Source organism: Oncorhynchus nerka, unplaced genomic scaffold (genome assembly GCF_034236695.1).
Source record: "Oncorhynchus nerka isolate Pitt River unplaced genomic scaffold, Oner_Uvic_2.0 unplaced_scaffold_1559, whole genome shotgun sequence".
In the NCBI taxonomy this organism is placed as follows: Eukaryota; Metazoa; Chordata; class Actinopteri; order Salmoniformes; family Salmonidae; genus Oncorhynchus; species Oncorhynchus nerka.
Window position 1 is genome coordinate 7,045 of NW_027039756.1, and position 11,987 is coordinate 19,031.

At 41.1% G+C, this 11,987-nt stretch overlaps 2 protein-coding genes across 2 annotated transcripts; both read right to left on the reverse strand.

Moving 5' to 3' along the window:
* Positions 1 to 634: 634 nt before the first annotated feature.
* LOC135568481 (NACHT, LRR and PYD domains-containing protein 1 homolog) lies at positions 635 to 2,010 on the reverse strand. Its single transcript, XM_065015269.1, has 3 exons — positions 1,714 to 2,010; positions 1,187 to 1,398; positions 635 to 1,076 (listed from the first exon to the last, which is right to left on the reverse strand). Exons 1-3 carry the CDS (start codon positions 1,719 to 1,721, stop codon positions 685 to 687), a joined length of 612 nt encoding a protein of 203 aa, XP_064871341.1. The 5' UTR covers positions 1,722 to 2,010; the 3' UTR covers positions 635 to 684.
* A 5,084-nt stretch (positions 2,011 to 7,094) lies between these two features.
* LOC135568480 (sterile alpha motif domain-containing protein 9-like) lies at positions 7,095 to 10,036 on the reverse strand. The gene is made up of 3 exons (XM_065015266.1): positions 9,524 to 10,036; positions 8,954 to 9,121; positions 7,095 to 7,985 (listed from the first exon to the last, which is right to left on the reverse strand). Exons 1-3 carry the CDS (start codon positions 10,034 to 10,036, stop codon positions 7,095 to 7,097), a joined length of 1,572 nt encoding a protein of 523 aa, XP_064871338.1.
* Positions 10,037 to 11,987: the final 1,951 nt, after the last annotated feature.

Below are 11,987 nucleotides of genomic sequence, written 5' to 3' on the forward strand. Positions count from 1 at the left end.
ATCAGAAATAAATGAAGTTTGTATGCAGCAGGTGTAGCAGAGGGTTTGCTTTAATGCAATACTTTACAAGACACAAACAAAGCCACTCGTAAGAGTTTGTCATATTGATGCTTGGGAGGACACGCCTGCCCAGTACGGATGATAGAAACAGCTGTTATAAGCTGTTGAATAAAGCTTTACAATGTTATATATTTGTATTTTGATTGACATGCTGATCACTGGTATTCCTTACCATCACTGACTTGTCATTCACATAGTTGCCTAAATTAAGTCATTACATTTTTCTTTAAAATCTTTCCTTTATATATTTTCTTGTCTCTAAATAAATAAATACAATTCTAATCAAACTCCAACCCTGTGTTAAAAGTGTTTTCTTTTAAACATTTGTGATTATTTTCACAAAGTCATTAACACACAAAGAAACAAAGTGAAATTGCCATCAGATTTCTGCCCTTTTTTTAAGAAACATTTCACCACTCCTTCTTCATTCACCTATCAATGATTATAGGTGGTTTGTCAATGAATACTTCATCGATCAGGGATGATACAAGCTCCTCCCAGGATGACATAGAAGGGTGTCTTTGGTGCTATCATAGCCCTCGTCAGCGATAACCCCTGTCTAGGAGTCTTGTCATCCGTGTCCTTTCCCTAAAAATTAAACTTCAAATGTATTCAGCTTCTCATTCACCCATCAATTCTCTGATTAGAAATGGCTCCTGCTCTTTCAGGATCTCTAAGAAAATATCTTTGCCTTTGGGGCCACATCCTTTCAGGGGGCCCATCAAAGAGCTCCCTCATCTTCTTCTGTTTGGTTCTTTCAGATCTCACGTCACTGTAGCCATTGTCAGTGATGACTCCTTCAGGAGTCTGTCCAAGATGGGCCTTGGCCTGGTAGAGCAGCAAGTCACAGTGTTCTTTCAGCGGAAAGCCAGATCTCACGAGAACTCCTTTTGGAGAGAAAGTTGGATGGAGGATCTTGACGTGGAAGCAGGTGACTTCATCCACTTGTTTTACGGACACACCACAGTCTTCTACATGTAGAACTCTCACTTTCTCTTTGAAGGAGGAATCATCACCTGCAGAGATAAAAACAGGCACATAAACATCAGGTTGACATCAACAACAAGGCTTTTTAAAAGTAGTTTGTATCAGTTATATTTTAGTTTTTTAAAATCTACGCCCATACCGAAACAGGCAAAATGTGGCAGATGCACTTCTTCCAGTTCTCCTGCAAGGATTGTGACGTCCAATAGGGGGCCTCCTTGCTTGTACCCCAAGCTTTTCATCATTGCACTGTGAGGTTCCCAGGAGCTGAATTGATACTGCAGACTGACATGGTCTTTACACACCCATCGGAGCCCTGATACTTTGCACTCGTAGCGCCCCGGGGGAGACATGCTAGGTACGGCATGAAAGAAGACAGAATGGATTTATTAAGTAAGTCATGTATTTAATTGTTTATCAGTAGTTGACAAACATAATAATAGTTACTTTACTTTGTTAAACTTTCTGTAGATCCTCACATACTTGTATTTCCTACGTTTTTACAAGTAGTTCAACAAATGCTATAAAGTCAGACTTTCTTTAAATAATGGATAGGAGGTTTATTCCATCTAGTTACTGTTATCTTAAAACAGAATTGTTGGATAGCAAAACTGAAAGCTTTGTATCATTCTGTATATGGTGAGGGACTAATACATTCCAGGAGTGTACCTGAACATTGGGGCTTCTTCAGTGATGACCACAGGTTCAACCTGAACCCAGTTGGTAGACTCCTGAATAAGAGAACATTGATCTCTGATTATCACAGATGATCAAACTGTATTTACGACATCATTTTTAAAACATTGCAGTGTAAAATATGTACTTTGAAGGGTTTCTTTTCCTTCACTTTTGTAAACCTTATTCTATACATTTCTTTTTACTTGAATGAAGAATGGTTTCTGATTTGAACAATACACTCTTAGAAAAAAAGTAGCTAAATTAAACAATATAGGGTTCTTTGGTTGGTCCCCATAGGGGAACCCTTTTTTGTGCTAGGTAGAACCCTTTGCAGAGGTTTCTACCTAGAACCCTCTATGTAGGGTTTGTCATAGAACCCCCTGTAAATGGTTCTACCTAGAACCCTCTATGAATGGATCTACTTAGAACCCTTTTATTTTTGGAGGGTTCTTCCTTAGAACCCTCTATGAATGGTTCCACCAACCTTAACCAATGAAACTTTTTATGACAATACATTACATATATCATAAGGCCTTTCTTTGAATGCCTAGTTATACAATAACACAGTGGTGGTAGGAAACTCCTGGTTTACAGGCCACAGCAGGCCTGCAAGTCACATTATGCTCACTTGCAAAGTGATGTGTAATTCTAATTGGAATCCAGCCAGAGTGAGGATATCCAACAATTCTAATTTGTATCACCCACAACCTGCATTCAGAATAACTGTCAGGATAGGGAATATTGATAAATGAGACTAAATCTAAACTTGAACAACCATCCCAGTAACGGGTGCAATAAGTCCAAGGACTAACAGACTGTATTAGTTTAGGAAAATGTATGTTATTTATCTTTTTGTAGCACAAGATTAATCAACCAGTCAATGTACATGCAATAACACAGGTTTTGAAACAAACAATTCTTAAAATCAACCGGCAATAGAATATGCTGGGAAAAACACTGCTCAAAAAATAAAGGGAACACTAAAATAACACATCCTAGATTTGAATGAATGAAATATTCTTATTAAATACTTTTTTCTTTACATTGTTGAATGTGCTGACAACAAAATCACACAAAAATTATCAATGGAAATCAAATTTATCAACCCATGGAGGCCTGGATTTGGAGTCACACTCAAAATTAAAGTGGAAAACCACACTACAGGCTGATCCAACGTTGATGTAATGTCCTTTAAACAAGTCAAAATGAGGCTCAGTAGTGTGTGTGGCCTCCATGTGCCTGTATAACCTCCCTACAACGCCTGGGCATGCTCCTGACGAGGTGGTGGATGGTCTCCTGAGGATCTCCTCCCAGACCTGGACTAAAGCATCCGCCAACTCCTGGACAGTCTGTGGTGCAACGTGACGTTGGTGGATGGAGCGAGACATGATGTCCCAGATGTGCTCAATTGGATTCAGGTCTGGGAACGGGCAGACCAGTCCATAGCATCAATGCCTTCCTCTTGCAGGAACTGCTGACACACTCCAGCCACATGAGGTCTAGCATTGCCTTGCATTAGGAGGAACCTAGGGCCAACCACACCAGCATATGGTCTCACAAGGGGTCTGAGGATCTCATCTCGGTACCTAATGGCAGTCAGGCTATCTCTGGCAGGCACATGGAGGGCTGAGCGGCCCCCCAAAGAAATGCCACCCCACACCATGACTGATCCACCGCCAAACCGGTCATGCTGGAGGATGTTGCAGGCAGCAGAACGTTCTCCACGGCGTCTCTAGACTGTTACGTCTGTCACATGTGCTCAGTGTGAACCTGCTTTCATCTGTGAAGAGCACAGGGCGCCAGTGGCGAATTTGCCAATCTTGGTGTTCTCTGGTAAGCACAACCCCCACCTGTGTACGTCGGGCCCTCATACCACCCTCATGGAGTCTGTTTCTGACAGTTTGAGCAGATACATGCACATTTGTGGCCTGCTGGAGGTCATTTTGCAGGGCTCTGGCAGTGCTCCTCCTTGCACAAAGGCGGAGGTAGCGGTCCTGCTGCTGGGTTGTTGCCCTCCTTCGGCCTCCTCCACATCTCCTGATGTACTGGCCTGTCTCCTGGTAGCGCCTCCATGCTCTGGACACTACGCTGACAGACACAGCAAACCTTCTTGCCACAGCTCGCATTGATGTGCCATCCTGGATGAGCTGCACTACCTGAGCCACTTGTGTGGGTTGTAGACTCCGTCTCATGCTACCACAAGAGTGAAAGCACCGCCAGCATTCAAAAGTGACCAAAACATCAGCCAGGAAGCATAGAAACTGAGTAGTTGCCTATAATTTCCACCTGTTGTCGATTCCATTTGCACAACAGCATGTGACATTTATTGTCAATCAGTGTTGCTTCCTAAGTGGACAGTTTGATTTCACAGAAGTGTGATTGACTTGGAGTTACATTGTGTTGTTTAAGTGTTCCCTTTATTTTTTGAGCAGTGTATGATATTGATGGGTGTGGTTTTTAATGTTATACTCTACATAGAGGAAAAATGACAACCACTCAACTGGTTATTAATATCAACACTGGGGTTATTTTACACCACTATGTCAGTTACATGTCAAATGATAAAGGGAATACCAGATATATGCACAAATATTCCCATATAGGTTTACTCACACCTATCTTTTTAAACTCCTGAAGTTAAAGTTTAAACACAAATGTCCAGGCACTATGTAAAATAAAATGTACAATAAATAAACTCATTCAGATTCAGAAGAAGGGGTTCTGTGTAGAAGGTTTCTTGCCTTCCAAAGAAACCTTCTTGCCTTAAAAAAAATCTAAATATACTTTTCTTCCAAAAATGGTTCTTTGCATGTTAATGGTTTTACGTAGAACCCTTTGCCTTACAAATATCCATTGTCTCCCAAAAAGGGTTCTTCAGATGACAAGGATTGTTGGTAGAACCCTACCCCTCCACAAATAACTATTTTATAATCCTGCTGTCAATTGGGTAATTGCATCTGAAAATGGAGCAAAATGTTTTGGATTTTCCCACCATATTTTCTTATTTTTCCTGAAAACAATTTACATTCATGAATTCCGAGCACAGTCAACATAGGTGGTGGTAAAGAATTTGGATTTGTCAAACACTTATCTACTACTATTGTACTCACCATGACATTGGCACATGTTGCGAAGCTTCTCACGGGCTCTGGGGACAGACATATCATTCAGAAAATCAAGTACACAAAGTACTAACCACTGTGTTAATACAGTCGTGGCCAAAAGTTTTGAGAATGACACAAATATACATTTTCACAAAGTCTGCTGCCTCAGTTTGTATGATGGCAATTTACATATACTCCAGAATGTTATGAAGAGTGATGAGATGAATTGCAATTAATTGCAAAGTTCCTCTTTGCCATGCAAATGAACTGAATCCCCCCAAAAACATTTCCACTGCATTTCAGCCCTGCCACAAAAGGACCAGCTGACATCACGTAAGTGATTCTCTCGTTAACACAGGTGGGAGTGTTGATGAGGACAAGGCTGGAAATCACTCTGTCATGCTGATTGAGTTCGAATAACAGACTGGAAGCTTCAAAAGGAGGGTGGTGCTTGGAATCATTGTTCTTCCTCTGTCAGCCATGGTTACCTGCAAGGAAACACGTGCCGTCATCAGTGCTTTGCACAAAAAGTGCTTCACAGGCAAGGATATTGCTGCCAGTAAATTTGCACCTAAATCAACCATTTATCGGATCATCAAGAACTTCAAGGGAGAGCGGTTCAATTGTTGTGAAGAAGACTTCAGGGCGCACAAGAAAGTCCAGCAAACGCCAGGACCGTCTCCTAAAGTTGATTCAGCTGCGGGATCGGGGCATCACCAGTACAGAGCTTGCTCAGGAATGGCAGCAGACAGGTGTGAGTATATCTGCAGACACAGTGAGGCAAAGACTTTTGGAGGATGGCCTGGTGTCAAGAAGGGCAGCAAAGAAGCCACTTCTCTCCAGGAAAAACATCATTCTGCAAAAGGTACAGGGATTGGACTGCTGAGGACTGGGTTAAAGTCATTTTCTCTGATGAATCCCCTTTCTGATTGTTTGGGGCATCCGGGAGAAGGCAAGGTGAACGCTACCATCAGTCCTGTGTCATGCCAACATTAAAGCATCCTGAGACCATTCATGTGTGGGGATGCTTCTCAGCCAAGGGAGTGGGCTCACTCACAATTTTGCCTAAGAACACAGCCATGAATAAAGAACGGTACCAACACATCCTCCTAGAGAAACTTCTCCTAACCATCCAGGAACAGTTTGGTGATGAACAATGCCTTTCCCAACATGATGGAGCACCTTGCCATAAGGCAAAAGTGATAACTAAGTGGCTCGGGGAACAAAACATCGATATTTTGGGTCCATGGCCAGGAAACTCCCCAGACCTTAATCTCATTGAGAACTTGTGGTCAATCCTCAAGAGGCGGGTGGACAAACAAAAAACCCACAACTTCTGACAAACTCCAAGCATTGATTATGCAAGAATGGGCTGCCATCAGTCAGGATGTGGCCCAGAAGTTAATTGACAGCATGCTTGGGTGGATTGCAGAGGTCTTGAAAAAGAAGAGTCAACACTGCAAATATTGACTCTTTGCATCAACTTCATGTAATTGTCAATAAAAGCCTTTGACACTTATGAAATGCTTGTAATTACACTTCAGTATTCCATAGTAACATCTGACAAAACTATCTAAAGACACTGAAGCAGCAAACTTTGTGTAAATTAATATTTGCGTCATTCTCAAATCTTTTGGCAACGACTGTACAGTCTTAATTTCCTGGTACTCAAAGCAATGTAAAATCAATGATATGACAAATATCATAAGAATTATATTTAGTGCTAACAATAATCTCCATGATTAAATACTCCCAGCGTTACTGTTTCTCCCGTGTAAATTGGTGGTGATGGGTTCTGAGTTCTAAACTTGAAAATATGAAGTATCTGTATTCATTTCACTGAGGGAGAGAGGGGAATGTAGAATGTTTACATTCAGTCAGAATATGTTATTGTTAGACATGAGGGATCCTATGGGAAGAAGAATGGCCACAGTCTGGTACATGTCAACATGACAGTTGTGACTTGGGGAGAAGTGAGGAATTTGAGCAGAGGTCAGGTTAGGTCAGATGAAGTGAGGAAGAACAGATATCACTAAAATTCTGTCTAGCAACAGGGGTGTATTGGCTGTTCAGAGGTGTAAGGGTAGGAGCATAGGAGGAAGGGTTAAATACCAGTGACTGTGTGAAGATGTCTTATCCTTTTGGTGATTAAACTTGGTTTGAGCTTTACTAATCGTCAGTGGGTTTGGAAGTCTCTTGTGTCACTCGTGTCAAAAAGTAAATTAACTTTAGTGAGAGACAATAGAGATGAAAATGAGAAATATATGACTATACAGTAACTGTCTTACCGTCTTTGATCGATTTGATGTCAGGTACTTCCAACATTTTACGAGGTACCTCCCCTGTCATCCTATCTGAATGGGAGAAATGTCTGTGATGGGATGGGTAATGTATGCCATAGGCCACAGGACCTCTAATGGTGAAGCCAAGGTAGAAGCAGACGTCTCCAGACTTCCAAACTTTGCTTTGTTGGTCGGCACAGACTTCAATCTCCTTGCCATCAACACACGCAAACACCCTGTGCTGTCTAACCACTCCATTGACTGGAAGAAGAAGGTCCTGGACACTGGGTTCTCTCCACACCTCACCACTGCTCCACTTTTGATCTATAGTGTCTGTCCTTGCCTCTTGCCTTGCCATTTGATTCTCCTCTACGAATAGGTTGTCTATTTTTGATCTATGAACCAATCTGCTCAAACCCTCACCCTTTCCCAGGAAAATAAGGGGGCGAAGGTACCTTGAGCGAAGATGTTTCTTGTATGTGTTGTTGTAGGAGTCTTGCATCTCAATAATACGTTTATTGAGGTCAATATTGAATCCTATTTTCTTATGCTCCTCGGGCCAAAACAGCAAAAGGACTAAGAGGTAAAACTCTGGGGTTTGGTTACCGTAATTGGCCAATAGATGTCTCTCCAGAGTGCTTCTTAGGATTGACAACGGGGTAAGCATTGGAGATGCTGCTTCCACTTTGCTTAAGATGATGTTGGCAAGGATGAAGTTTTGGGAAGCTTGATTCTCACCACCACCATCTTTCTTTTTTTCACATTCTTGTATTTCCTCCCACAATTTTGTTATTTGGCTCAAGTTAGATTCATCATAACCCTTATCAAGACAGCAAAGCAGTCCAGGGAAGGCAATGGCCTTTTCTTCTTTGAGCTTCTGGAGGGGTACACCTATTGCAGACTCTGAGTGTATAGGTGTACATGTCCCCACGTATTTGCAGTAGCAGTTCTTGACAGCAGTCTGAAAGTAATGTGTTTAATTTCTTTTCATGCTGGGCTTGGAGTACGTCAGGTAACCATAAAAAAAAACTCACATTTCCTCTCCACCTCATCCCTGAGGCTGATGATGAGTGGCTTGTACTTGAAGAGCTTTTTCTGTCTGATTGATAAGAAAAAGGAGTCAGCAGATATTTCCATGGTAAGGACCTTTTGCCAGTTATTGTCAAGAGAGACAAGTGAGTCAAAAACGATGTTGGCAACCTGTAGATATCCAAATAGTCCTCTGTTGTTAAAGATGTGAGAGACTTTTGTCATACCATCATCTTGCATGTCTGCTCCTTGCTCATTTTCAGCAGCCCTTTCCACATCTTTGAAAGCCTCAAAGGTCTTTACTGCCAGTTGCAATATGTCTTGTGCAGAGATGGAAGGAACATGGACCCTGCTATTTAAATGGTTCTTGTATACTTGCCCCAGAGTGTCAGCAACAAAAGAATTCTTAGGATCTCTGTCTTTTGCTATTTTTGCCCACTGCTCTGCTACACCATATTCCCCCATCCTAAGGTAAAAGAAACGAGCAAGAGCTTGAGGAAAAAATGGGTTTTGCGTGATTTTCTCTGAAGCTAATCGCAAAACAGATACACAATTGCTTTTGGATTCATTGGCTTCAATATCGTGAATCAACCTGGAAAACGTGTCTTTCCTCTCTTCTCCCATTTCCCTTTTTGTTGGTTTGTTTTGTAAAACACATACATGTCCTGTATTCTGCTGATGGTCCACTGTGATTTCCCTCTTAGTTAGCATGTCTTTGATGACAGGCATCAAATGTTGCTGCACCTCTTCTCCACAAAAGTCAGTCAGAAATTTCCTTGCTGTATCACTCCTGGTCACACCTGCCATAGCCAATACCTTAACACACTGCTGTGCAATCAGTGGGTGAGCCATGCGGACATGTTTGTCTTGTCCCTGTCGTGCAGGGAATGTCACTATCAGATGAGTGAAAGGCTCCATTCGCTGCTCAAAGGAAGGGCCTCCATAAATGGGATCTGGAGGCCCCAGGAATGCCTGACATTGAGACTGCAGAAAGTGGGATCCAGGAACGTAGGCATTCACCAGTGATAAGAAAGCAAGAAGCTGGGATTTTTTAGGCCTTCTTTTTTTCCTGACATCTAAAAAGACACACGTTTCTTTAACATAATCTTCATTAAAATTTTCTCGCATTATGTTAAAGACATGAAACTGTTTGTGTTCATTGCTGTAGCTTCGACTGATCTCAATCTGTTTCTCCTCAAACTGTTGTTTCTCTGCTTCAGAAAGTTCCGCCCTGAGAATAAAATTTCTTGATTTTTTAGGGTCTTCTTGTTTGATAACTGCCTTACGCACACAGTTTAAAATGATGACCACAGGCATGTGGGTTGTAATGTTTCAGTCTGTAATCTCTTTCATGATGGCATCCTGCAGATTCTTCTGAATACACACATCATTCAGCAGTAAGAGCACAGTGTTCTGGTGGCCTTGGCTGCCTGCAGTGAAAAGGTGAATCACCTGCTTGGCGATAGCGGTGATGTCTGAGGTAGGGCCTGTTAGAACAGCACATCTGAGTGTTTTCCTCATATCCCAGAGCACCTGCTTGGCCAGAGTGGTTCCTCCGCTGCCTGGCTGATGCAGCAGATTCATGGTAGAAGTCAGGTCGCCCTTAAGCTGTTCCTCAATATTTTCTATCAGCTCCGTGTACCCATCTCTTTTGATAAAGGGGGTAGTTTTATCATCTGACGTTGCCCTTTCAGCCCAGCAGAAGTTAAGCCATTGAGGTGGGGCTCCTCTGTAAAAATCTGCCTCTGCCTTTTTCGCTACTGCTGAGTCTATGTCCTCTTCTTCTAATGCATTTGAGTACAAAACATCCAGAAGGGAAATGGAATCCCTGATTTGACTTCCAACATAAATTTCACGACCACGGGCGTTGGACAGGGACGACCCCTTGTTGTGTGCCATCTTTGTTCTCTCCCGTCCCAAGCTGAACCAATTTTCTGAATATTAGTTGTTCTTCGTTAGGTGGTATGGACTCTGAGAAAGGAGACAATAATGTTTCAGTAAAAATGTCAAACGGCATTAACGGTTATAAACAAAAGGCTGATTATAGTACATCTTTGACTTTGTTGGACTTTAATTTATATATCTGATAGATTGGACATTGGTTGGATGTATCTACAGACATTGCATCCTGCTGATAAATACAACAGCATGCCTATGTGTTTTTTGCTTCTTGGTGCTACCCTCTGATAAAAATAATTCAGTCACATTTGTGCAATTTTCACTAGTATGTGGTTTATTTTTAGCACATAAATCAATTGACTGAGTACAGTAAAGAAATGCACAAAGTCACTTGTTCCCTGCAACAAATCACTCAAACAAATTATAATAATATAGATATCACTATAAGTATCTGCTTTTCATAATATTATATTCACATTTATTTTTATATGTTTTTCTTGTATTTTGTTAACAATACATTTAACTATGACTTAATTAAACTGCTAAAAAACTGCTAACTACTGATCCAAAATTGTATTGTCTAGTTTACATATATAGTTTGAGAAATGCTGAATACTGTAAACATCTATATATTTTCCATCATGGATATATCAACGGACATGAATTTACTTTGGAAGGTAAAAAACCAATGGTATAGAGTCTTTATAAACTTTGTAAACACTTTACTTGACACCCACCCTGTTATAACACATTATGACAGGTCATAACCATGTCATAACACTGTATGTCATAACAGCTGACATAACATGTCATAACCTGTGATAATATGGTCTTAACACTGTCATGACCCATATATTTACCTCTGTTTTGGTATATATTGCGTTATTTCATGGCTGGTTATTTATTTTATTTTTATTTGACCTTTAGACTAGGCAAGTCAGTTAAGAACACATTCTTATTTTCATTGACGGCCTAGGAACAGTTGTTCAGGGCAGAACGACAGATTTGTACCTTGTCAGCTCGGGGATCAGCTCACCGCTCTAACCACTAGGCTACGCTGCCGCCCCACCTACATAAGAGTGTCAAAACCCACATTTATTCAAATGTATTTTTCCCTTCCAAGAAGTTTCCTTTCGTTTGCAATTTTGTTGTTGTTGTAATGAATATTTTGCAGTAATTTTTTTTCTTCTATAATATTTGAAATGACTTGTAGAAACTACAGTTTAACACTGTCATGAAGCATTATGACCATTCTGTATACCTTTAATTGGACTAAGAAAATGCACTTTATCACACTGTCAAGAAGCATTATGACCAACATAATCATACAAGCCAAATAGGCCTGTCACTACATGTCCTTGTCAGTCATCAGTCAAAAAGAGGGTGTCCTTCTCCTGAAATCTGCTCCTGCATTCATCCCAGGCATCAGCACCAGAGCATTGGGGTTGGTTTACAATGATAATTTAATACGGTAAGAACATGTTATATAACATAATCATACTATTGACAAGTATGATATGGTGTAATGGAATGTTTTGCCTTGTGTGGTGGGTTTTGTTGGTTTGAAACTTACAGTATGTAGATGTCATAACCAACCATAAAATAAAACTTTCACCTTTCCATAGATTGGTCATATTAGTGTGTAGCCCAAACTGATCATACGGTACAGACAGAATTTGCCAGATCGGCGGTACCGAATTCACACGAGTCCCGTGGCGCTTCTGTGGGTCGTAGAGCGAAGAATAACATCGTGTTCGGGAGGACTTCATCGTTGCATATAGGGGTCATAGTAGTTTGTGGGCCAAACCGTTACAACACTAGAAACATTTCCGTGAGATGACCGATTTCCGCCATGTCTGATGGTCGAAGGCTGAAGCAGTCGATGCAGTGGATTGAGACCCAGTCCTTGCAATAACACATATCTCTATCTTAAACAGACAGATTTTTATGG

Coding starts and splice junctions, on each gene's coding strand:
- LOC135568481 (XM_065015269.1), bottom strand. Junction 1,077..1,186: donor GCCACATTTTGCCTGTTTCG/GTATGGGCGTAG, acceptor TTATCTCTGCAG/GTGATGATTCCTCCTTCAAA.
- LOC135568480 (XM_065015266.1), bottom strand. CDS start 10,036: ATGGCACACAACAAGGGGTCGTCCCTGTCCAACGCCCGTGGTCGTGAA. Junction 9,122..9,523: donor TGCTCTTACTGCTGAATGAT/GTGTGTATTCAG, acceptor CACTTTCTGCAG/TCTCAATGTCAGGCATTCCT. Junction 7,986..8,953: donor TTGCACAGCAGTGTGTTAAG/GTATTGGCTATG, acceptor GTACCCCTCCAG/AAGCTCAAAGAAGAAAAGGC.